Raw genomic sequence first — 27,267 nt, 5'->3', positions numbered from 1 at the left:
TAGATTTTCATGTTCTCCTTTTACATATACAGCTCATACTGATCTCCTGGCTGCTAGATCTTTTCTTCTTTCCCCAAATCACAGGATATTGTGTGTGTGTGTGTGTGTGTGTGTGTGTGTGTGTGAGAGAGAGAGAGAGAGAGAGAGAGAGAGAGAGAGAGAGAAAGAGAGAGAGAGAGTGAGTGTGAGTGTGAGTGTGTGTGTATCCATGGGATTCCCACTCATAGAATGGAAACTACTGGAGGGCAAGACTTTTTTTCATTGTTCATGGTACATAGCACATAACTAAATGCTTATTGATAAATGTTTGATTAGAGGGGCTATAGGTTCCCTACATACATACACACACACACACACACACACACACACACACACACACACAACAAAAACATCAGAAGATCAGGAATCAAATCTCCCTCCTTCAATGCATTTATGTGACCCTGGACAAATCCGAGGCTAAAGGTTGAGATTGCTTATATAGAAAGGGAGAAGGTGGGACCTTAAAGGTTTCTTCCTATGATCCCTTCTGCCTCAGAAATACTAAGAATACAGGTATGGGATTTCCTTTATGCTAAAAATATTATTTGCCCATTGCACATTTGTATTGATTTTAGTACCAAAAATTCCATCTTTGGTCAAGGAAACAAGCTTTTCCAGTATTAAAAGACCATGGACCCATTTTTTCATCTGCCTATTTACCCAGGGGGATTGGCCCTCCCTCACAAATATGTTCAGCCACATCTCCGGGACAGAAAACAGGCTTCTGTTGTTTGGGACATCAATTTCACTACCTTACTGTCCTGAGATTTCTCCTTATAACCTTTAGAAATATATTTTCTTTTTTTGGGTATTTTCCCCTAGGCAAACAAGAGCCAATCTTAGAATTTCTGGCTTGTTCTATTCTGGGAAATTATCAGCTACAGGCAGCAAACTCAGGCAATCTCTTCTGAGTTCTGAAGACTGGAAACTAAATCAGGTTTGAGCAAAACCTTCTTCCCCTCACATATATGGGTAGGGGGAATACTTTTTTATATTTCAGATATTGGGTATTAATTATGAATATTATTATAATTAGTTTTGGTTTATATTAGTTAATGTTAATTTTTTTTTCTTTTAGGAAAAAATGAATCCATTTAATGGTTTATAAGAACCTGGGTTGAGAGTAATACTCTGACCTTTAAAATGAATAGAAAGGTACATTTAGATAATCCTTTAAAGTTGGCAAATTGCTTTACACTTCACACATATTGTGTATAAATGTGCATATATCATATAATTGGCATCCAATGTAATATACACAACTCTGTGAAGTGCCATTATTATTATCCCTTCTTTATAGATGAAAAAATGGAGATTTTGAAGGACCTGGTGTCTTGCCCAATTGATAAGTGCTTTAAGTGAGTTTCCAATCAAGTCTATCTACCTCTAAGTCCAGTATTCTATCCTCTCCACCAGCTTTCTCTGCAAAAAGAGAGTCCAACTCCATTGGTTTTACAGGTGAAGAAACTTGTTGATAGAGAAGGTTAACTATTTAGAATCCTAAGCTAGGGATGGAAGCGACCATAGACCATGTTTGGTTTAGCCTAAATTTAGCCTAAATCCATCATTAATAGATGAAGGTATCCAGGGAAATAAAGTAATTTGCCTTTGCTCCCACACTGTCACTAGCGGAAGGTCTTCTGCTTAGTCTCCAGAGACTCAAAATCACTTTATAGCATGACAAGGCATGGGAGGAAGACTTTGGTGATCATTGGAGATATCAAAATGTGCCCATTTTGAAATGGCCAGTCTTCTGCATGGGATTCTAAATTAATCTATGTATTTCTTATGTTCAAGGGCCAATATTTTACTATTTTTTTATTTTACTTATTTTTTAGTATATTTTAATATTTTTTATTTAGTTATTTTTATTTAGTATATTTTAATATATTTTTATATACTTAGTTACTTAAGTAAAATAATTACTTATTTTACTAACTTGATGGTCTGGTTGGGGCCTATTGGTTCATTTTCATATTTTCTGTCATACGGGTTCCCACTTTTTTGATATTAATGAAATTATATAATCCTATCTGAAGACTTATAACAAAAAAGGCCACACCCTAAGCCTCTGAGTGCAGGAAATCTATGCATTCCCAGTGCCCAGCACAGCATCTTTCAAGTAGTAGACACTTAAAATATGTTTGTTGGATTGGGCCGGACCAGTGGATTTCCTTGGCTTCATTTTCAGTTGGCCAATCATACACACATATATACAAACACACGTCTTCATGTCTTTTCTTTCTGATAAGAACCTTCCTGGAAATAATTCCCTTGGTGGTATCTCTGTGACACAGGGCGCGATTTAATAACTTTCCTTGTGTAATTTTGAATGGCTAAACTAATTCCCATCTCCTCAAGAACTGAATTATCACGTTTGCCTTCTTATATCTCCTCCAGCAGAGAGGTGAGGGTACTACCCTGTGTTTAACATTTTCCCTAGTGTATGAGGTGCATGTTTATAGCTTAGGGTTGAAAAATGTTTCTTTTGGAGACAGCATCTTATTGGGGCGTTATTTTGAAAAAGGAGATGCTATCAAGGGAAGTGGATCCCACCAATGAAGCCCGTGATCTAGCTAAACATCAGTGTATGAAAGGAAGGCTGCCCTCACAAAAGTCAGAACAGGGGGGAAAAGAAAAAGCTCCGTAAGATTTGACAGATCTTACCCAGGGTAAGAAAAAGAGCAAGAGTGGGCGTGGGTGTTCGGTATTAACAACCTACCATTATACTTAATGAATGGGTACAATTCACAAATTTCTAGCAAACACAAAGGACTTGGTACAGGAGCACGGTCTGTCTGCAGTGGATGACTTTTTTCATGCATGTGATCTATAGTAGGAGTGACAGTGTCACCTAATAATATTCTGGCCCAGAATCGTGCCCTTGGAATGAACATTCTTTGACTTGAAAAGCTAATTAGCATGCAGCCATTCTGTTTAGATTCATGTTCTTCCCATTCTCTACCTTGGCTTTCTGATCTCTTACTACATTTTAATGAAACTTTAATGTCTAATTGGAGAAAAAAAATCCTGGGATCAAGAGGATTATTAGTGGTCATATTCAAGGAGATAAGTGATCAAAAGAAAGCCCCCTGCTCTCCCCACACTCCAAAATATTGATGGCAACACATTGTGTGGAATCTGCAGTTTGTAAACAAAGCAGATGCCCATCAATTGCAGGATGACTAAACAAATTATAGTGCACGAATATAACAGAAGATGACTCTGCTGTAGGAAATGATGAGTGTGCTGAATGTAAAGGAGCATAGAATGCTCCGCATGAGGTGCTAAGTTCCAGGAAAGCATTGTACACGGTGACTACAGCCATGGAAGTGGCAAAAAAACTGCACAATAAAAAGTAAAAAAAAAAAAAAGCATTGTCAAATGGTAGTGAACAAGTTTGGCACTCCCCAAAGAGATAGGAAAATGATCTTCACTGGATGCTTTGAAGAGGTAGGAAACTATGGATGTGGTATATCAATGGTGGGCTTTGGTGGTGTTCCAACTAGTTTTGTTGGCTTCTTTTTGCTTCTCTGCCTCTATTTCTATTTCTCTGTCTCTTTCTGTTTCTCTCAGTCTCTGTCTCTTCCTTTCTCCAATCTTCTTTCCCTCTCCCTCTTTCCCTCCTTTCTTCCCCCTTCTCTGCCTCTGTCTCTCCACCTCTCTGTTCCTGTCTCTCTCTGCCTCTCTCTCTCTGTCTCTTTCTGTCTGTCTGTCTGTCTCTGCCTGTCTTTTCCTTTCTCTACTCTTCCTTCCCTCTCCCTCTTTCCCTCCTTTTACCCCCTTCTCTGTCTCTGTTCCTGTCTCTCTCTGTGTCTTTCTCTCTCTGTATGTGTGAAGAATGTATTTGGGAAGAATATATTGGGAAATGCAAGCTACGCAAAAACAAAATTTAACAATAAAAGTGTGATTTGAAAAGCATGGCCATGTCATTGGGAAGAAGCAGCAGTCAAGGTAGCTTGGTGGTGAGCGGGGCTGTTGGCCCTGGTCAGATGGAAACAAATCCATCCACGTGGGCATTTCCCCTACTATTTGATGCCTTTTCCAAGGAAAGCTTTTCCAGATTGTGAGGGATTTGTGATAGTCCTGCTCTCTCACTCCCTGGGCTGCCTCCTTCTTGCCTCTGCCAGTGGGTTTGAGGAGCTCTGCAGGCCCGGTAATGCTGCCAGGGGGCGAGACATTGCCAGACTTTGGTATGCCTCCTCCTGATGCCCTCATACCTCTCCTCTGAACTCACAGCATCTATTTTGGTTTCATCTTTTTTTAACCTAGTAATTTCTTTCTATTTTGGGCCATTTGGACAGTACCTGTAAACATATCCACGTCACAAGTCCTAGGGGGCAGAAGCCTCCGGCTCATTCAATCCTCTTCTTCCAGAAGGGTCAGTGCATTGATTGCTGAGCACTCCCCAAGTTACTGACCTGAACCCTTCTTTTTTTTTTTGATTTTATTATTTTTTCCAGTTTCATTGGAAATGCTTTGCAGTGGATTGAGCATTAAAGATTTGCAAAATTTTCTTTAGATTAGAGATTTCAGGTTGAAAAGGACCTTAGAGAATGTCTACTCCAGTCCCCTTATTTTAAGAGGAGGAAACTGAGGTCCAAGAAAACAGAAAACCTGTGACTCAAAAATAGATTCTCTTTCTCCGAATTTTGCCCCTTTACAGGGTTCCTCTCCACCCAATTTCTTTGACGTTCACGTGGAAACATTCGATTCAAATCAGTTTGTTTCATTTGAAGCACCATGATCAGTGGATAAAATGCTGAATCTGGAGCCAGGAAGATCTGGATTTAACTCCTAGCCGGTTTCTAGCTGGATAGCTTGGAGAAGTCACTCAGTTTCTCCTAGACTCGATTTCCCCATCTTTAAAATGGAGCTAACAATAGCAACTTTGCAGGAGCTCAGATGGTCTTCCCAGTAAGCTGGCGAGGCAGATATTTATGTTATCTGTCCTGTCCTATGCTGTCATGGCTTGCTGTGTCATGTCGTATCGCCTGGTAGATTTCCCAGCAAGAACACATTAGCACTCATAATGTCCACAGGGCCTGGCCCCTATTCAGCACCGGACAGAGTCTTATCAATTAATGGAGAACATGCTTGGTGCCGGGGATACAACAGCAATGAGATGGTGGTGCCTGTCCTTGAGGGACTGACAGTTGACAGTAAACATGACATTTTTTCATGTCTCTCATTCCCAAGGTTTTACTTCATGGGCTTCCCACTCTCCTTGGGCTTTGCTTTAATATATTTCTTGGAGATGTCTCTCCACTGGCTCTCTGGGTATGGCATCACTTTGCATTTCTTTGCATTGCATGGTACTTAGAAGAGAACCTGGGATTGGGATTTGGAGGACCTGAGTTCAAATCCCCTTCTTAGGCAAGTAACTTGACTCTCTGTTCATCCGTTTCCTTATTTGTCAGATGAGGAGCTTTGACTGGCTGACCTCCCAGCTCCAGCTTTATGACTATGTAGGCAAGACCATTGGATTTTGGGGTGAAAGCCTGGCTTTCTGAGTCTCAGTTCAGCGTTCTAACTGCTCTGTAATGGGGGCCCGGGCTCGGGATCAGCAAGGGTGCAGTGTATGGCCAGAGCTCCATATAATAAAAGACATTGCTCCCTCACCACTTATTGGAAGCCCTGTCATTCCTGTGTGGAGACATGGGGAAGGGGCTCATGTTCCAACAGCTCTTTCTGTGTCTGTATCCTGCCCTGACGGAGAGACTTGCAGTTTCTTGCTTTTATTTTTGATGTATGGTGTAGAGTCTCTGTGAGAGAATACAAATTAAAAACAGAAGCACTAGTAGCTGTGGTCCAAGGGGGATTTTACCTCTCCTCTCAGCCCCAACCCACCGTAGCTGATTCTGGAAGCTCCTGATTTTTCTTTAAAGTCTCTAGAAAAAGGATATCTGGCTCCAATCTTAAGAAATCCAAAGATGGCGACTGAAAAGAAGATGGTGTCCAAAGATACCCTACTTTGTATATATGTGAATTCACACACATACAGCTACACACACGCGCATATCCATACACCTATACATACATGCACTGCACACCTATGTTTACATGCACACACATACATCTATACATACATGTGCATACGTGAGTCATTTTCTTGTAATTTTTGGTTATATCCAATGCATTTAAAAAAGTCACATCTATTCTAGTGGACAAGTTGCAGCCTCTAAGTCAGAAAGACTTGCCTTCAAATCCAGCCTCTTCTTAAAGGCATTAAAAAAAGCCATTTTAAGCAGGAGCCAGAATTCTATCTTTCCCCTCCCCTCTTCCATGTTTTTGACTTTCTCCTCTTCTCTCCTGATATCCCCTTATATTCCTAATTTAACTAGCCTGTCCAACTTCCTGTTTTACAGATAAGGAAACTGAGGGCCAGTAAAATGAAGTGACTTGATTTGCTTAGCTTAGCAAAGCAAGAGGTACAAGCCAGCTTCCTTCTTCCCTCTTGCCCTCCTCATCTTCGGCATCAATACCCACAATTCCTGGGTTTTTCCCCAGGATCCTCTGACTTGTTCAGAGATAAGATATGAGCTTGCTCGTGCCTCAGCCCTGTACCTTCAGCACCAGTGAATTTTAAGCAGTTGGAGACATTGAAAAATTAATATTTATGAAAAGCACAGCGCCTCTCAGAAGTGACAAATCAGATTATGTTTATCGGCATGCTTTTGTCTCTGCTGTAGTATTGAGAAATGAGCATTATTTTGTAAATGAAACGTGGACACCAAAACAAACAAAGGCGACCCAACGGGCCCAAACCGCCCAGCACCCAAGGGATCCAAGGGAGAGCCTCAGCATTTCCTGTTTTGTCTCTACTCTGGCCAAGGGTAGCACCCTAGCTCACCGCCTCCATCCTTTGCAGGTGCAGCACTGCACGCCAGCTCCCCCAAGTGCATTAGTTTGTTATGTAAACAGGTCCTCACCTAAGCTAAGCAGATGTTTTGTGTAATGGGGAGCACTAAAGAGATGTCTCCCTGGCAGGGACCTTCTTCAGTGGCTGCGAGAACTCGCACCTGTGTCCACCACAAACAGCATTTGCTGTAAACCTCAGGTCTCCCTGGGAGACCAGCCTGGTGGAATATGCTTTGCCCATTGTTGGCATGTGCCAGGTGGATCTGAAGATGACATGAGTATCTGTGTGAAATCACTGGACGGGAGATTATAGATGTCATGGTACAAGGGACTTTAGAGGCCACTCAGCCCAACATCTTTACCCTACAGATGAAGAAAATGAGACAGAAAGTGTTTTAATGACTCACCTGAGGTCACCCAGTTAAGAAATGTCCAGGGTAGGATTGGAATTTGGGTCTTCTTTCAAGCTTCAAACTCTGCCTACTGTGCCACCTAATAGCCTGGGAGTAACAATATAGTTTGCAATATTCATCCCTTTGGGTGCTGTATAATTTGTGAACAAGGGATAAGCAACAACAACAAAATATAGCTGCATGTGGGTACGGAGCACCTCCTGCTCCCATAGAATTAGATTAGAATGCCTTCAGTCATCACCACGTCCAACATCAGTGTCATGGCCCACAATCCTACTCATTGAGATGAACAGAACTCAAATTCCTATGTCAACTTACAGAGTCACAGAGTCTAAAAATGGGAAAGGACTTCAGAAGTTGTGTTGTCCAACCCTTTCCCCCTTTAGTCCTCTCCTCCAAATTAACATCTAGTCATTGCTCAAGAACGATAAGTGAGGGATAAGCCACTTGTTCCCAAGGCCAGCCATGCCACGTTGGGGGCAGCTCATGGGGAGGAAGCTTGTTTTTATGGCAAGAATAAATATCTGGCTTGGCAACTTCTATTCTTTTAAGTAAAGCAGAATAGATAGACAAATATGAATACAGATACAGTTCTGCTTTCCCAAGAGAATAGACCAAGAGGGATTTTTTCTCTCATCTATCTGTCTGTTTATCCATCTATCTATCTATCTATCCATCTTCTACCTACCTATCTATCCTTCCATCCATCCATCCATACATCCATCCATCTATCCTTCCATCAATCTATGTATCTCTCTGTCTATCTATTTATCTATCCATCCATCCATTCATTCATCCATTTACCCATCTAGCCATCTATTTTTTTCTATTTATGTTTGTCAATCCCTCTACCTAAATATCTATACACAAATATACATATACATGAATACACATGTGCATACATATATAAATGTTATACATATATGTGTATATCTGTATCTATGTACCTCCCTCGTTTACCTGAATGGTATATTAGACCTGAAGTTAGGTAAATCTGAGTTCAAATCCAGCCTCAGATGCTTATTAGCTGTGTGACCTTGGTCAAGTCATTGTTTATGTCCTTTATTAACTACTTCTCAACTGGGGAATGGCTCTAATTTTTTATGTATTTGAATCAGTTCCCTATATGTTTGAGAAATGAGATTTTTATCAGAGGAATGTGTGATGTATGAAGTTTTAATATTACTTTTCTGATACCTTTTTTTTTTTAAGAAAAATGTACTTTCCTTGATTATCTCTTTTAATTATATCTATTTTTGCTTTTGCTTTGCCTGAAATCATGATTGTTACCCATATCTATTTTTTTTTACTTCAGCTGAAGCATAATAGATTCTCCTCCAGGACTTTTTCTTAACTCTGTGGGCATTTGTGTGTGTGTGTGTGTGTGTGTGTGTGTGTGTGTGTGTGTGTGTGTCTTGAAAACTACTTATTGTGGAATTCTGATTTCTAATCTATTTTGCTATATGCTTCCATTTTATAAATGAGCTCATCCCTCCATCTTACTTTCTTCTATTAATCCATCTCTTTTTCTTTTTATCCCATCCCTCTTCAAAAGTGTATTTTGCTTCCGACCACTGCCTTCCTTAATCCAACATTTCTTTTGTCATTTCCTTCATTCCATCGCATGTGCATTTCCCCTTTCATTTTTCCTTTAATAAAGTAAATTTCTTTACCAAGGAATACCTGTCTCTCCATGTATACCACACACACACACACACACACACACACACACACACACACACATATATATATATATATATATATATATATATATATTCCCATATGTGAGACATGTGTGTATCCTTTCCCCTTTAAAATAACTCAGATGAGAGTAAGGTTCAAAGATTGCCCATCCTCTCATTTTCCTTTTCATGATATAAAAAGCTTTTCCTTGCATATTTCCCCCACTCTACTTCTCCCTTTGCCAAGTACATCCCTTTTTCTCATCCCACTACTCCCCTTTTTTGAGATCATCCCAACATAATCAACTCACACTTATGCTCTTTGTCTATGAAGAATTCTTTTAAGTGCTTTAATATTAAAGTTCTTAATGGTTTTATATATATATATATATATGTATATATATATCATCTTCCTATAAGAAAGGTAAATCATTTAATCTTATTGAATCCTTTAAAATTTCTCTTTCATTTTTACCTTTTTGTCTTTTTTGAAGTCTTGAGTTTAAATGTCAAACTTTCTATTCAGCGCTGGTCTTTTTATCAAGAATGCTTGAAAGTTCTCTATTTCATTAAATATCTATTTTTTTCCCTGAAGAATTATACTCAGTTTTTCCTGGTAGTTTATTCTTGCTGTAATTCTAGCTCCCGTGCCTGCCAAAATGTCATATTCATCTGCTCCTTTAATGTGGAACTTGCTAAATCTTGTGTCAATTTGAGTATGGCTTTATGATATTTGAATGGTTATTTTGTGCCTGCTTGCAATATTTCTCTTTGACCTGGGAGCTTTGAACTTTGGTTATAATATTCCTGAGTTTTCATTTTAGTATCTCTTATAGGAGGTGATTAGTGAGTGCTTTCAAATTCTATTATACCTTGTGGATCTAAGGATTGCTTTTATCATTTCTTGAAATATGATGTCTAGGCTTTTTTAATCATAGCTTTCAGGTAGTCCAATAGTTCTCAAATTATTTCTCCTCATTTTATTTCCAGCTCAATTGTTTTTATGATGAGATGTTTCACATTTTCTTTTTTTTTTAAATTCTTTTGACTTTGTTTTATTGTTTCTTGAAGTCTCATGAAGTTATTAGTTTCCAGATGCCTAATTCTAATTTTCAAGAAATAATTTTCTTCAGTGAGTTTTTGAACATCTTTTTTTTTCCCAATTGGCCAATTCTGCTTTGTAAGAAATTCTTTTCTTCACTGAATTTTTGTGCCTCTTTTAGCATAAGCCAATTCTGTTTTTTAAGATGTTATTTTTGTGCCTCTTTTATCAAGCTGTTAATGTAATTCTCCTTTCATAAGTTTCTTGCATCACTTATTTCTTTTCTCATCTTTTTCTTCTATCACTCATCTCTTTCTTTAACTCTTCCAGGAAATCTTGTTGGACTTTTGCATTGAGGTTTTCATTACAGGTGTTTTGTTATTGTTGTCTTCTTCTGAGATTGGGCCTTTGTCTTCCCTGCCAATATAATAGCTTTTTATGGTCAAACTTTTTGTTGTTTTTTGCTCATTTTCCCAGCTTATGTCTTGACTTAGAATTTTATGTTAAACTTAGGTTCTGCTCATTTAGGGATAGGAAGTTACTATGCCAAACTTCAGATTTTTTCTTAATACTTTTTTCAGCGCTCTTTCTGGGAGTCTAAAAATTTTCAGTGTTTCCAAGAATCCTGGGTGAGGTATGATCACTGCTCTCCTTTGTCTGTGCTCTGGTCTTTACCTAAGAAGAGTTTTTGGTCTCCTATAACTACAGATGCTTTTTACTTTGGAACTGTGACCACTGTGCTCCACTGTGATAGAGCAAAAGTCCTCCTTTCCTCTTTGGTAATGCATATAGGTAATAGAATTGGCAATCATTTTCAGCTGTACCCAGTACCCAGCTAAGGGTTCTTTTGTAAGGGTCACCTTTTTAACCAATTATCTGATCCTGCCTTCTTACCATCTTTGGGCTGAAAACTCTCAAAGTTGCTGCTTCTGGGCTGATCCCAAGATGGTGTCACAGAACTCTCCTGTGATCTCCTAAATTGTCTTAAGTTGGAAAAATGTCTTACCCCAACCTTGTCTTGGTTTTGCTACTCTAGAATTTGATTTGAGCAGTTAAAGTTGTTTGGAGGAAAATGTTTAGAGAGTTCATCTGGGTTGCTATTTATAATCCCACTTCTTGGCTCTATAGTTTTGTTCAATCGAGTTTTAACTTCTTACTGTGTTTTAACTGTAGCCTAGATGCAGTGATTTTTTGGGGGAAGGTTTTGTAGTAAGCTTTTTTCCCTTACAAAAGGGAAGGGTTTTGCTGCTTTTTCATTTGATTTTTTCAGTCAATGGCTACAAAACATTATTTTTTCTCACCCCTGCCATATCTTCTAGGGGGCAATACCTTCCAGGATCCTTTGACCATAACCCTCTATCAAACATCTTTGTTCTATGAAAATCACAAGGGATGAAGTGATTGGAGAAGACAAAAAAAACAACTAGTAACATCTGAATTATACTGAAGTATGGATAGCAATCCTGAAAGCAAAGAATGCATTTGTAAATGTCATCTCCCCATGTAGAATGTAAGCTGCTAGAGGACTGTTTTCCTTTCATCTTTTTGTCCTTAATGTCTAGCAAAGACTACATCCAGTAAATGGTTGGTTGATTAGTTTCCTCTCTCAATGTTAGACATTCAGCTATTATTTTTCCCATGTTCTCAGTGATTCTATCTCTAGCAATAAACCCCCCTGCTTCTGGCTTCTAATCTATAAAAGAAACCAGATAACTAAGCTTTTAAGGAATATGTCTAAAGTAAAATGAATAGACCTTGAATGAGATTCTGAGAGTTTCTCCTCTGGGTAAATAATTATCTATATTGGCGTATCTATTTTTAGCTATTCAGGGACTTTTATTTTGTTTTTTTTAATAGATTCTCAAATATTCCAGTGCTTGGAATTCTCTCCCTTCTTAATTCTTCCTAGTGGCTTCCTATAAGTCCTACTAAAGTACCACCTTTAACTGGAAGTCTTCCCCACCCCTTTTATTTCTAGTGTCTTTTCATTTTGTTCATTATTTTCTATTTTTCCCGAATACAGCTTGTTTTGTTTTATTTATTGCATGTTGTCACCTTTAGATTGTAAACACTTAGAAGGATGAGACTGTCTTTTGCCTCTTTCAGTATCCCCACAACTTTGCAAAATTCATGAAACATAGCAAGGGTTGAATTAATGTTATTTGATTGATAATCACAAAAAGAGTCACTGGCACTGAGGATCTGACTGAAACCTGTTTTTTTTTTTTTTTTTTTTTTTTTTTTTTTTTTTTTACTCCAAAGAGATAAATGAATGTCCCAAGATGTTTACCTTCTGCCAATGGGGACAACATGTAAATCATAACAGGATGACAGCAAACTAAGGCCATTCCAAGTCTTCTGAGCCTTGTTTCAGTATAACCTCCAGCATGGTACTAATGTGTCCCCAACCTCTTTAAAGGGAGCTGGGTTCATTCGTCTATATGTATTATTGTTGAAAAATTAATCATTGAGAGGATGGATGAACTGGGCTTGCAACTAAAAAAGCTAGAAAATGACCAAATTAAGCCCCCAATTAAATGCCAAATTTGAAATCCTGAAAATAAAAGGGGAGATTAATAAAATTGAAAGTAAAAAGACTATTGAACTAGTAAACAAAACTAAGAGTTGGTTTTATGAAAAAAAATGGCAAAGTTAATAATTCTATGACCAACACAAGGTTCCTATTAAAAGAGAAAGGTCTATATATTAAAATGACAATGTGTTGGGCTCTAAGAGATTCTTTTCCTTCTGCAAGAACAACTGATGATTCCCTCCAGGCATAGCCAAAATGAAAATGCTCAGGGCCCCACTTCATTACAAAGAAGAGCTTGTTATTGCTTCAGGTGAAGTAACTAATGTTAGCCTATTGATTTTTAAATAGACCATCCCTGACAGCTAAAAGGAAAACATTAGCTCAGGGAATATGCTGTGTCTATAGAAGGCATATCCAGTCTTGCCATTAAAAAGTAATTGGAAGAAGCCTCCCTGCACTCCAGGAGATGCCTGGAATTGGTCATGCTTCTGTCCCAGGAGTTCGGCTCTTCATGTCTATCCACAGGATGAGCTTTGATAGGTTTTAGCCCATCAAGGCAGAATAGCAAAAGAGTCATAGATCAAATCACAGGAGCAAGGCAGTGCGAGGTGAACTCTGCTTTATGCTTTGAGGCAAGCTTGTCCTACTCAGCAAGATTAAGTGAGCAAGCACCTACTATGTGCAAGGTCTAGTGAACTCTGGTACTAGTCCTTGAGAAAATGATTTTATTGAACTGAACAAATGATTATGTGCAAAACTATGACTTTGGAAGGAGGCATGGTGTGGGGAAAGAGAAGGAGCATCTTTAGGGGTTTTGAGGCAACGGCAAATACCTGAAATTGGATTGGGGTTATAGTGTGGCCATTTCCCTTTTGGTGCAATCTCTCCATTCTTCTTGCTTCTTGCTCGATCAGAAACTGTTAAATTTTGGTGTGCCCTGGACCCAGTTGGCAATCTGCTGAAACCTATGGACTCCTTCTCAGTCATCTTGCTAAAAGCATAAAGGATTACAAATTATAATAAATAGTAATTATAAGTACGATGAAATTGAAATTATAATAACAGTTGTAATGAAATATAGTTTAATTATTTTTAATTTCCCAGTCTCCTGTTGAGAATTCCTGCTTCTGACAGACAATTCAAGAAGCTTTTATTAAGCATTTGCTGTGTACCTGGAACTATTCTTGGACTTAGGGAAACAAAGGGGAAAAAATCCCTGCCTTCAAGGAGCGTATATTCTGTCAGAGAGAAAATCATGTCTATAGAACAAATCTACAAATAAGCAAGTATTATGAAATGCTTCATGTGTGCCAGGAATAAAATATACGCAAAGTAATTTCCGGGAAGGGGAGCATTTACAGCTGGGTAAGGGGTGAGGAATGACTTGCCAAAAGAAGCATCCAACTGTCCTCATTGATGCAGGGCCAGGCAAGCTCTTTAGCATGCTTATCTTCTCTGGCAGGCTTCCTTTGATAGATTGAAGTTAATCACACAGACAGTGGGTACTTGGCTCAGAAGAATCAGAGGGGCACAGTAGAGAGGGGAGTCAACAAGTTTTGGGTTCAGGTTGGAATGACTTGGGAGCAAGTCCTTAAGAGGTAGAAATTACACTAGGTTTTCTTGATTCCAAATCCAGTTCTTTCAGTCTCCAAAGTTTCTCTTTCTCCAAGCTGTTATACGATAGTGATACTGGATCTCAAAATGCCGCTCGATAGCTTAACTCAAAACTCCAGAAGACAAGGACCTAAGCTGCTGACATTTTTGTGACCCCAGTTATATCTATGCCAAATGTCTTTTTAAATAGGATTTTATTTTTCCTGATACATATAAAGGGAGTTTTCAACATTCATTTTTGTAAAACCTTGTGTTCCAAATTGTTCTACCTCCTTCCCTTCCCCTCCCCAAGATAACAAGCTGATATAGGTTAAATATGTATAATTCTTTTAAACGTATTTCCATAATTATTATGTTGTACAAGAAAAATTAGATCAAAAAGTAAAAAAAAAACACAAGAAAGAAAAATAAAACAAGCAAACAACGATAAAAAGGTAAAAATACTATGCTCTGATTCCTATTCAGTCTTCATAGTTCTCTGTATTATGCCAAATATCTTTACCAAAATTGGCACTTGTCAGTGGGTGACTATAAATAAATAAAAGCAGTGCTCTGTTATACTTGCCCAAATCTAAAGTGAACCTGATCTTCCTCTACCACATTTCCCTCCCTACCCCCAAATTTCTTTTTGATTTGGGAAAGTCATGGATATGGGGCCCGTCCTTTAGTTCCAGTGCCTCCCATTTGTCAGTTTTCCTCTTATATAGAATTTTTTTTTAAATATATGTGTTTTCATGTTGTCTCCCTGGTACATAGTAGACTTATTGAATGATTAACAAAATTTCCTGGCTTCACATGAAGTCATTCAGGATGTCTAGTGGGATATCTCACCCTGTAGTTTGGATACGGATCAAAAGGGCAGGGTCTTAGAGTCCTATAGAGGAACTGGGAGCAGAGCCAGCCTGGATACTGTGAGGCTAGGTTTAAGAGCACTGTGAGAATTGCTCTGGGTTTTGAAATGGTTTCTCTGGCACAAATGGCACCTATCCTAGAGCAGAGTAGAAGGCTGAAGTTCATGGGAATGTTGAAATGTTGGCTCCTTGAAAGTTCCCATGTTTGACTATAAATCGGGGCTTCTTCAACCTTTTCCATGCATGGCCCCATTTTGCCCAAGAAATTTTCAGGCGATCCCTAAAGGTATATAAAATAGATATATGAACCAAACATTTATTGATAATAAGTCAGAATTTTGTAAACTTTGCATTCAGTTACAAGATCCCATATGGGGTCATGAACCATGGATTAAGAAGTTTTACTATAAATTCTAAGCAAATTATACTCTATGGTCTAAAGGAATTGTTTCTCTCTCCCTCCCCCCCCCCCCCCCTTCAAAATGCAGGTTGTTCAGTCTATGACCCAGGAAAGGGGGCATTTATAGAAAAACCAGGTCAGATTAGGAAAGAACTCCTGAGGAAAGCTGACAAGTAGGCACCAGCCTTTACTTGAAGACCACCAATTTGAGGGAACCTACCGCCTCCTAATGTAGCCTGTTATTCAGAGACTTTAATTGTTAGGAATTCTCATACTCTCAGCCAAAGCTGGTCCTCGGAACTTTATACCCATTGCTCCTGGTTCTGAGGTAAAGACAAGGCCTTTCTTCTCTCCCACAAGACAGACTTGAATGCGCCAATCATGTTGACTCCTTTCCTGTTCTTTGGGTCATTTCCCAGCTTCCACATATTTGGAGCTGGGGGGAAACAGCACCATTTAATAATGAAAGGCATTGACTGCAACCCTCTGTCACTAATAAGTCCAGAAAATATAGCATTTGGGCCTTGTCTTCTCTGCAGGCAGGGCCAGAGTGACAAATCAAGTGCGAGGCTTGAATATCATCAATAATGCAGTGTCAGGCAGCCATGTCTGATGAGCTGGAATCCTCCTGAGGATGCTTTCACAGCCATCTAGCCAAAGATAGCCTTTTGTCTCAGAGCTGAGCTTTTCTTTAAGTGGAGCTGGCCTAAACACTGTCTTGACAACTCAGAGTTTATGAAACCTAAAAGGAATTAGCCAGTGCCTTGGGTCTGCTGTTCCATAATGTAATGGGAAACAGAAGCTCTGAAAAGATACACTTAGAAAAGAAAATCAATATATAAATAGCTTGGTGTTTGTTACTTAGGGGGAAGTGGATTATATTTCCATTTTTTCAGCCTGGGTGTTTTTTTTTTCTTTAATTTTTTTTCAATTCAACTCAACAAGCTGCTGTTAAACCTTTACTTTGGGCAAGGTGCTGTACAGTGGGCAAGGGACTATTCTAGGGAATAGATAGACAGAAACAAAAAGAGAGACAGCTTCTGCTCTGGAAAGGCTTATATTTAATGAGGGGAGGGGACATAAGTTGTCCACAGATCAGTCAGTACTAAGTTATAGGTGAAGGGGGAGCATTAACAACTAAGGATGAGAAGGAACAGCCTGATATTGGAGATGGCACTGGATGTCCACTTGGAAGAAAACTAGGTGAGACTAGGCAGTGAATTCCAGGTATGTAGGAAGGAGGTGGCCATTCACTCATGCTAATTTGGCTCTAGTAGAGAGTGTGGGAGGGAGAATCATGTGATAGAAAATTGGGATCCCTAGATTTGGGGGCTTTAGATCCCAGGTGAAGAGATTTCTCTTTTATTGAATATCAGGGAAGATTTTTGGTAGGGAGATGGCAGGATCAGATCTGTGTTTTAGGAATATCAATATGGAAGTGTGGAGAATGGAAGAAAGCCCAATTAGGAAGCTATTAAAATAGACCAAGGAAAAGGGCTCAAAGTAGGGTAAGAGTTTTGCCAGGAGAGAGAAGAGGATGGATGGGAGAGCTCTTCCAGAGCTAGACTGATGAGGCTCTGACATTGGTTTGTTTAGCCAATGAGAAGCATCAAAATCAATCCATCAGCAAATATACTGGATGCTTACTAGGTGCCATGCACTGTGTTAAGGAGAAGGGCTACAGGGAAAACGAAAAGGCCACTTGCCCTCAACAGGCTTACACTCTGATGGCTCAGACAATGCATATTTAACTGTGCATTAAAATTGCTTCAAAGTAAGTTTTGAGGGAAAAGCAGGAGCTGGGTGAAAATAGGAAAGGTGGCTCTCAGTTTCTTTGATTGAGACCACACATTTATTTAACTTCATGAGCCTGGGCAAGTCATTTAACTTCATCTATTAAGAAAATGGCTCTTCTCGAGCTAAATAAGGACCAAATGAGGAGAAGGAAAAAGGCAAGGTGGTGTGCTACGACCTTTATAGATATTATCTCATTTGATAATGGAAACGAGATAATAAAGGTAAAGCTATTTGTAAATCCTTAAGGGCTACACAAATGCCAGCTACTCTTAGGAACTTTTGAGTCAGATGGGTAATTGGGCACCACTGGCAAAGGTGAGAGAATCAGAGAGACCTTGCAGCAGGTGGCAGCAGCAGAGAAAAGGGCTGGGGGACTCCCAGATCAGAGAAACTTCTCCAGGTCTTGATGGTAGGTTTTCCTTCCATAAGAGCCTCAGCAGTGGTTTTGGATGGTCCTCTGGAGAGTCCATGGCAGCCTTATCAATCCTTTTCTTCTAAATCTGGTCCTCAATGTTCCCTCTATCACTTCCCAACATAGATTGTTTTGATTTTTTTTAAATTGTATTTTAATAATACACCCCACTGGCTAATTTGGAAAATGGCAATAGAACAAAGGCATGTGATCTGTTCATGTTTTTTAACCATCGAATTACAAGCTTTGAAAAAGACCGCCTCAAGAAAAAGCTGCCAAATTGCTCTGATCGCCAGGTCATTTATTTTCAGCGTAGTAAATATTTGGGGAGATCTTTTCTGTAAAGCCATGTGGAGGATGTGTTCATTCATTGACTTCTTTGTACCACATCTGAAATCTCTTTCTTTCCAAACTTAGTCTGGGGACCTGAATTCAAATTCTGATTCTGTAATTGTGAATAACATCAGTCCTCTTGGATTCAGTGGCCTCTTATATGAGCTAAGCATGGAAGAGACTTTTTTGATTGAAGTTATGATTTCAGTGAGGAATGATGATGGCTGTACTCAGGGTCAGCTCATTCTGCGTGTGCTCAAAGTGGCTGCATTCTATTGGGGAATCAATGGGCACAGAGATAAGTGGACACAAGCTATATACTAAGTAGATGCGAAAATATTTCCCAAGATAGGGCACTATCAAGTAGGGGATTAAAATAGGCTTGCCTAAGTGGCCCTAGAGCTTAGCTTTGAAGGGAGCAGAACTAAGGAGGGCATGCTGTGCCAGAGCAGCAGTAGACCGGCATGTATAAGGAAAAAGAGAGTGGGAAGGAGAGGAAGGTGCATCCATGATGAGAAAGGCCAGCTAGAACCCGGCAGGGAAAGGTTGTAAACACAAACAGAGGAATTAATAAATGATGCTGGAAGCAACAACAAACAGCTGGCATTTCTTCAGGACCATGATAAACTAAATTATTTGAGGGTAGGGACTGTTTTTTTCAGTCTTTTTATAGATTAGATGCTTAATAAATGCATACTTATTGAATGACTGATTGTAGATACTTTGGGTTTTTGGTGTATACATTTGAATACATTGCATATTTATACATATGATGCATTAGGAGCAGGCAAGTGCATTTTGATTCCAATTAAAAATTACTTCCTTTTTAATAATCTTTTATTTTTAGTAGTTGTTGTGCCCTTTCTCCCAGAAATCAGTGGGGATAATCAAGGATTGATTTTGTTGTCTCCGGAGTAATATGGAGGTTCTGGAATATACTGGGATTGTCCCATTGGGTTTTCAATTAAATTAAGAACATCTAAACTCTGTTATGAGTAGTTTTATGATGACTAAAGAAACAAAGCATGATTTATTAGTGAAGCATGCAACTGCAGAACAAATGGGGTCCAGAGCCCCTTCAGTAGGTACAAAGATCCTGAAGAGAGATTTACAGGTTTTTTTATGGTAAAATACAGTTACTAATTTTAGCAACTGCTATTTGAAGATTTAAGGACTTTCTAACCTTTGGGAATTCTGACTGATTACATTCACCAGCGTCCTGAAAAACACTTCATGACATGGTAAGAAATGATTTTCCCAAAGTCATGCAGATTGTAGGAAAACTAAACTCAGGAAAACGAGACAATTCCAGCAGCTGTATGCAATATCAGGATGGTATAAAATGGCGCTGATGTGGTTTTTTCTACTTGCTATAATGAAATATTTGTGGTGGGCATTTTTTTCGTTGTTTTCTTCTATTCTGTCTTCTTCGACTCTTTTAAGATTCCCCTAAACTGTTCTGAAATCAAATGAAAAATGTGTCCTTTTTCCTTAGTACTTAGCATCACGTCCAGTTTGGATTACTTTCCTATGGAATATTAGTTGTATTATAGGCCGTTCTCACTTTATGTAAATGGGCCATCCTGCAGATCTCTCTGTGTGAAGTGACTTTTACACAACTTGAACTTGCCCACCAATACGAGGAAGGGAAGAGGTAGCCTATGGGCACATTGGAGCCAGAGAAGTGCCAACAGGAAGAAAACACTGGCTGGGACCAATTTCTGGGGGCCAGACATGGGCATAGACAGGAAAGGTTGGGAAAAGGTGGTGCTCTGGTGGTGTTGGAGATGGCTTTATCCTCCTAATAGCTCATATACACAACAGAGACCAATAGAACTGCTAATCAATTAAGAGACGATTATTGAAGGCTAAAAGAAGACCAGATTTCCAGCTACAAAGAAGATTCTTGTCAATGCAAACAACAGGTGTTTATAAATGATCATTGGATTACATTTTGTTAGCGAATAGGATTGGGGAGAAAGTTTATTCCTGTTGATCCAAAGATATATTGCTATAACTAAAATCGAGCCTATTACTTAGTGTCCTTATATGAATGAACAAATGTGTGAATGAATGAAACATTGTTAAATACTATCTGTCATGCACTGTGCTTGGTGCTGGGAGACACACAGAGAAAAAAATGAGGTAGTCCCTCCCTTCAAGGAGCTTATAGTCCTTTTTCTTGTTTCTTTTTTGAGAGACAATTGGGGTTAAGGAACTTGCTCAGAGTCATGCAGCCAGTAAGTAGTGTCTGAAGTCAATTTTGAACTCTGGTCTTCCTGGCTTCACGACTGGTGCTCTATCCACTATCATGGAGCTACCCCAAGAAGCTTATAGTCTACACAAGTCTGGGTGTGGTGGTCAGGAAAGGGTATCTTGGTCAAGAAGTCACAGGACAATTTTCAAGCAGCAATTGCATGACTGTGGACTATTCAAGCAAGGTTTTCCTGTTGCAGTGGAGCTGTGACCTCCCAGAGGTGGGCATTCTCTCCAGTGAAGATGCTCAGGACTCCCTCATTCTCTCTCCACTGGGTTTTCCTCCAGGATTCTCTGCCTGTTCTGCCTTGGACTAGAACGTTAGACCTGGACTCAGAAGGTGGGATGGGGCGGATCCTTTAAGCTTCCTAAGCCTTACTTTCTCAGTCTGTCAATGAGGCTAAGAATTGTGGAGGAGCAAGGAAACCAGCATTTAAAGCGCTTTGCAGACTTTAAAGAAATGCAGCCAATGCCGGCTCTCATCCCTGCGGAGCAGCCCTCTGTGAGATGGGCAGGTGTTTTCCTTTCACTGTTGAGACTCAGAGGAGAGCGGTGGAGCATCCGGGACCCCGGAGAAGGGGCCCATCTAGCACCTCTGAGCCCCTTTCCCCTTTCCCTGGGGAGCTGGAGCCTCGGTGGAGATGGCCGCGCTGCCCAGGTCCGCGTTCCCGTCCCTATCTCTGTATTTAGAAATCGGAAGGATCGTTGCCAGGAAAGCCGGGAGGCTACGTCATTGAAAAGGGCTTTGAGAAATGGACCAGCGATCTACCTGATAACCGGCTGGACCAGGGAGGAGGGGGGGGGGGCGCAGGGAGGAGGGCTCTGGCTTCCAGAAACCACCTCTCCCCAATAAATCTCCTGTCAGTCCTGCAACTCGAAAGGCAGCGAAGCTTCCAGGGCCACAGCCAACTGCAGCGCAGCCAGAGAAAGAGGCAACAAAAATAGCACTCCAGGATTCTGTGCGTGGGTGAGGCAGAAACCACACACTGGAGCACCAGCTTCCAGGATCGTTTTAGAACCGGTGCGGAGCTCTTCCCTCGCGGCTCGCTCGCTCGCTGTCTTTTAAACCAGAAGCCTCGCGGCCCCAAAGCCCATGGACGGCCCGTGGGCCCTGTCGGAGCCGGGGCCGCCGGGGCCGCCGGGGCCGCCGGGGCCTTGCGGCTGCGCGTGCCGGCGCCGCGGCCCCCGAGCAGGGCTCTGGCCGCCCGGATGCGCGCGTGCACGGCCGGACGGTGAGCTCCCGAGGCGGCCGGGCCGGCCGGCGGCAGGAAGGGGTTAATTCCTTTGGAGGCTGTGCGAGCGAGCCTTCTGGTTTGCGAGATAGAGCCGGGGACAGCTGTGTTTGCGGTGGTATTTTTAAATGCATTAATTCAGGCTCCAATCACTCAGCCATGCTTGACCTATTTTTGGCTCAGGCCGGCCATTGTTCTATTTCTGTTGCCTGTGGGCCAGGCTGTTGTTGATTCATATGCAAATGGATGATCACTCGCCTTAGCCAACTTTAGACCAGAGACAGAGAGGGGGGAACACACACACACACTCACACACACACACACACACGCACACAAACACAGGAAGGAGGAGAAGTAGAAGAGGAGGAGGAGGAGGAGGACGAAGGCTCCAGGACCGAAACCACTTGTCGGGAGGGACGGAGGGTAATTTCTGCCAGATCTCTCTGGTCTCCAGAGCCTCTGCTGAAGCCGGGTTCCTTCTCTTGCTAATACCCATCTTGCTTTGGTTAATATCGCTCTGGGGCAGACCGCAGCCAGACGGACCTACAGACAGACCCTCGGGAGCGGCGCTGCTCATCTCCACCTGCTCGGGGCTTCCGGGATAGGGGGGAGGCGGCGGGGGGCGGGGGGCGATCTCTCTTCTCAATTCTGTCTCTTTATCTGTTTAGCTCCTGGGGCGTTTGTCTTCGGCAGCAGGTTGTCAGGGCTTCCAAGCAATTAGACGGGGCCGGGGGGCAGGGGCGCTGTCTGCGGGGGGGGGAAGGGGGGAGGTGCCAAGTTCCGGCTCTGCTGTCCTGCCCACCCCCCCGGGAGCCGGAGGGGCGCTTCCCCCGGCCCGCCCGCGTCCCCCGGGCGAGCCGAGCCATCTCTAGCTGGAGCGGGAGGGAGGGCAACCTGATTGGAATATGCTGCAGGCAATTTACGAGGCGGAATCCTGTTTTTCTTCAGATGGGGTGGCTGGTCGCGAGCAGCTGTTGGCTCAACAGAGAATGCACAGCTTGATCAACTCAGGTAAGAGACCTCCGCGGCTCGGGCCCACGCCTCCGTCCCCTCCCTTTGCGACCCGGGGGCCGGGGGTGGGGAAGGGGCCGCTCGGCCGGCCAGATGCAGCCGGGGCAAGGAGCGGCTCGTTCTGCGCTTCCTCGGAAGTGTGTGCGACCCGGGAGCGGCCCCTCGGAGCCGGTCCTGCCCGAAATTGGGGAGTGGGGAGGGGACGTCTCGGGGCTGGCCTGGAGGGGGGGGGGCGTTGGCCGCTGATCCCCTCCTCCCCCCCCCCCCCCCCCCAGCGCCTGGTGCCGCCCCTCTGACCAACAAGTGCAGGACTGCTGGATCCGGATCTGTCCGGACTGGGAAAGGGAGAGCCCGCTGAATGCGAGTTGATCCAAACTGGGATCCGGGGGTCGTTTTTGTCGTTGTTCTCGATGTTGTTGTTGTAGTTGGTGGAAACCCGGCGGGCTCCGACTCGGGGCACCTGTTTAGACAACGCCCTACCTGGGCCGGGCAATCCAGCTGGATTTCCTGGGTGAAAACGGGTGGGGGGCGCCATTTATTTATAGACCAACCCATCTAAATGGGCTTTGCCTTGGTGGGGTGGGTAGGCTCGCCATGTCCTCCCTCCCTGCTGGCTCTGAAGTTAGACTAGATGTTCTGAGGCCGAGGAGAACCTGTTTTTTCCATTGCTTTTGGGGAGCCAGGCAGCTGGGATCCTTTACCAGAAATCCGGGGAAATGGATGGAAACAGGTGCATGATTTCCCGAGCTTTGGGGCACAGCCCTGTGTGGGGAAAACAGCTCAGTTCCTTAATTTTCTCAGAAGGTTGAATGTGCTGAGGAGGGGATGCTGACATAGCCTTGGTCTCTCTCCAGCTTTTCCCGACCAGATTGGCTTGGGTGAAAGAGCCTGGCTTGCCAGGAAATCTCCACCTCCCCTAGATGAACTGTATTGGGGTGCTTTCTAGCTGGGGACTCTCCCTTCTGCCTGGGTACTCTTCATGCTGATTTCCAAAAGAGCTGCTCTTTCAGGTCAGCCAGTTTAGCCTCCAATTCAGTGACTTGTCAGGCAGTCCTCCTGAAGCCCAGGCGATACCTTAGGGGGTCCTAAAGGTGGCTACTGTAGCATCCTTAAGTGGGAGAAGAATATTCCACAGGTTGGCAAATCCTCTGGCTTGGCTTGATGCAGCAGCTGTCGCTCCTTTGACGGCACACACAGCTTTATCTCGGGAGATTATTTGGAAGTCAGATTGTGCCTACCCGATATTCTTTAATGATTTATTATATGCTTGCGATTCAACATCAATACAGCTAATTAAACTCGCTTTGCCATGATTTCTATTTAAATGAATTCATTTGACATAGTATTGGATGTTCTAGGATTTGCAATGAGACAGAAAAAAAAAAGAATATTAGAGGGATTAACATGGGAAATAAAGAAGTAACCTGTAATTATCTGGAAAGGCAATAGAGTCTATCCCGGCATTCTCGGAAAAGTGGGAATGGAGAACATCTTATTTTGGATGATTTGACATGCTTAAATTTAAAGGAGTTTATCATCCCGAGGATTGCCCGCTATCCTCCCTTGAAAAACTTGACACCCCATATTTCCTCTCCCCTCCTCAGAGACTCCTCAATTCTTTCTAGAATTGCTGAGAAAGAAGAGTGAGTTGATTGGACCCAATGGGGTATTTTGACTGGTATTGTAAATAAAATAATGAATTAAATGACACTGTACAGAATTATAAAACCAGTGCCCTTTTAGTATCTCCTGTACTACGATTTCCAGATCTGTCTTCTCCCTGCTTTGGGCTTCATGCTACAAAAGGAACGTTTCTTCCACGGAGAGACAATATACTTGAACTCCTGAAGCTTGTGTTCTAGTCAGGGTGAGGTTCTCGGGCGGTGGTACAGGTGTTGGGAGATCCCTCGGTGCTGCCAGCCTTTGCGTTCATGTTCTCTATGTCGCCCCTCATGCTGATATTCTGGGTGGTTTTTATCCCAAGCACAAATGATCTCTAGGAAAGAGGAGTAGATTTGAGAACATGCTCTATTTTTCCTGTGAAATGGAACTATTCTCCTTCAGCTCCCTCATTTCACAGTAAGGAAACTGTGTCCCGGAGAAATAAAGTGTGTAGACCACCATCTCATATCCCTGAGCTCACAAAAATAGTTTGATGAAGAATTTCTTCCATTTGTTGTATTTTATTTAGAACAGAACAGATCACAATGGCCTTCTCCTTCCTAGATTTTTCACGTAGTTTATGTTTCTACCTAATAGAGGCAATATTTAACAAAAATAGTTTGATGAAGAATTTCTTCCATTTGTTGTATTTTATTTAGAACAGAACAGATCACAATGGCCTTCTCCTTCCTAGATTTTCACATAGTTTATGTTTCTACTTAATAGAGCAATATTAGCATGGGTGGGGTGGAGCTCTGGATTTGGAATCAAGAAAATCTGGGTTCAAATCTCACTTCAGACATTTATTAATTTTGTGACCTGAAACAAGTCACTTGACCCCAGCCTCAGTTTCCACATCTATAAAATGGAGGTAATAATAGTATCTAAGTCACATATGAAGGAAAAAAAAAAAGATTTACTAAGCACTTACTATGTGCTTAAAACAGTCCCAGCCCTCAAAGAGTTTATATTCTACTTGGGAGAGATAACAGTTTTAGGTTTCAATGGCAAGGCATAAGGAAAGGTCCTATGGGTCTGAGGGAGAGGGAGCATGTGAAGTGCTTTGTAAAACTGGACTATAATAGGAATTTCAGCCAGGAGTGTCCTGTACAGATAAAATGCTATTGAAATATCAGTTTTCTGCAAATAGGATGGCTGCTTTCCAGGGGATTCAGAGTTTGGTGCAAGTTGGACTAGGTGACCTTCTGGTCCCTGACTAGACTGAGACTGAATTGTCCTCATTTCAATTATGAGCTCAGTGGATTTTTGAGCAGTTGGGATGGATTTATGCTCTTTGTCATTCTTTCTCTTGTGACTGCAGTGTGGATTTGCAAATTAGTTGGGGTTGGAGTCTCTGGTCAAGGTTTAGAATGAAGCCGGGCTGTTTGTTGTAGAAAATATATGGCTTTAGAGTGGGAAGACTATAGATAAATCATTTATAGCTTTTCTGTTTTAATTTCATTCTAGAAAGTGGGTAAAATAAAACTTCTCTGGCCTACCTCAGCAGGTTATCAAGAAATTTCAGTGGGGTAAAGTAAAACTATCATTTCTTCAAAAATCTGTGATTTCCTCAATATTGGAACTCTCTTTGCTGGAGTGGCCCTTCAGCCACTGAGAGAGCTAGAATTGGTTGAGATTTAGACAGTTCAATCAGTTGACTTGCCTTGGAATACCCAGCTAGTTAAGTGTCAGAGGTGATAGTAAAATAATAAGGCCTCACTGATGTTAGCTCCTGTTTCTGGACAATACTCTGGTTTACAGAATGAGTTTTCTAGTGATGATCCTCTGATATTAAGTAACATAAATGTTTTTCAATGAAGAATTGATTCAGAAAGGTTAATTAGCTTAAAGTCAGACAGAACTTGAACTCAAATCTTCCTGACAGGTCTAAAACTTGTTTTGTTCAGGGAGATACATGTTGGGACTAGAATCCTGAAACCCCGTTTCCAAGCCCAGTGTCCGTCTTTCCTTCATACTGTATTAGTGTGCATGGCAAACCTTAAGAGTATTTGGTTTCAAATTCAGAGGTGCAGGATGTGACTACATAAGACTCTCATTGAAGAACTGAATCAGGGCTTATTATGAAGAAACTCAACAGGTAGCTTTTCAGGATCATCCTAATGCCTTAGTGGGGACAGCCACTAGGCTCCCAAATCATTATCTATCTCAATGGATTGATTGAGTGGCCCAGAAGACCTTTGCCTCCGGTATACTTGGGAGCGTGGGGACCTCATACATAAATATCTGGACCTGATATGTGCTATGGGATGCTCTGGAAGGCGGAGCTTTGCTGTCTGGAAGTTGCTGAATGAAAATATCTTGGCCGTACCTTCTCCACATTCTCAAAACAGGGAGTAGGCACCTACTGGGTCAAGAGAGGGGATTAGGAACTTTAGGGAGCTGCAGAGATGTAGGAAATCAACTCTTGGAAAAACAAAGCTTAAGCCAAACTCAAGTCATGAGTATTCCCCAAATCCAAAGGTTGTTTTTAGTCCCACTTATCTCTACTATATAAGTACTACTCTCTAGCAACATAGTCACACCTTTTATGAACAAAGAAAGAGAAATCCTAGAGTATTGTCCCACGAAGTTGCCATTCTGCATACAGGTTGGCTCCCTCTACAAAGTGCTGGGATATTCTGAGAACATATATTTCAACTTTTCTTTATGCATCAAGAAGGAAGAAAAGCTTTTTACGAAATATTTTAAAATTTTAAACACTGCCTCCCAGTTCTGACATGCTGGAACTTTTGCAGCACAGAGCCTGGTCATGTGAACATTTGACAGAAGCTTCTGGGTTTCATGGATTTCACATGTAATAATTGTTGATGTATTGCCCTGACTGGCTACAGTTGGTTCCTGGCTGATATTAACTGATGGGGTTGATGGGATAGAAAGACTTTTCTGAAATCCCTTGGTTTATGTCTTCCCATAAGTTTGAGACATACTGAGGGACTGTTCCTGTAAGAGTGCTTTAAGGACTGGCCATTTTGAGGGATGAGGAACACGAAGGCCTGCCTGCTTTTTAATTATTTCACACACTTGCCTTTTCCTTTCTCAGACATCCATTTCTTCCACAAAATCTTTGCAATCCATAAAGTAAACTGAAACCCAAGCAACCATTTTCCA

General features: G+C 41.6%; 1 protein-coding gene across 12 annotated transcripts in view; it reads left to right on the top strand.

Annotated features, from left to right (window-relative positions):
- Positions 1-27,267, top strand: part of HDAC9 (histone deacetylase 9) — a 673,520-nt gene that overhangs the window by 149,027 nt on the left and 497,226 nt on the right. For 2 of the 12 annotated variants that reach the window (XM_031940665.1, XM_031940669.1), the window contains exons 1-2: positions 19,401-21,465; positions 22,414-22,476. In XM_031940665.1, the coding sequence (XP_031796525.1) occupies positions 21,327-21,465; positions 22,414-22,476 (202 nt within the window). In that variant the 5' untranslated portion in view covers positions 19,401-21,326. The other 10 variants (XM_031940667.1, XM_031940676.1, XM_031940666.1 and 7 more) reach the window with 9 other exon arrangements.

The sequence above is a fragment of the Sarcophilus harrisii genome, chromosome 5 (genome assembly GCF_902635505.1).
Source record: "Sarcophilus harrisii chromosome 5, mSarHar1.11, whole genome shotgun sequence".
Taxonomy (NCBI): domain Eukaryota; kingdom Metazoa; phylum Chordata; class Mammalia; order Dasyuromorphia; family Dasyuridae; genus Sarcophilus; species Sarcophilus harrisii.
This window is presented reverse-complemented; position numbering and strand designations above follow the sequence as displayed.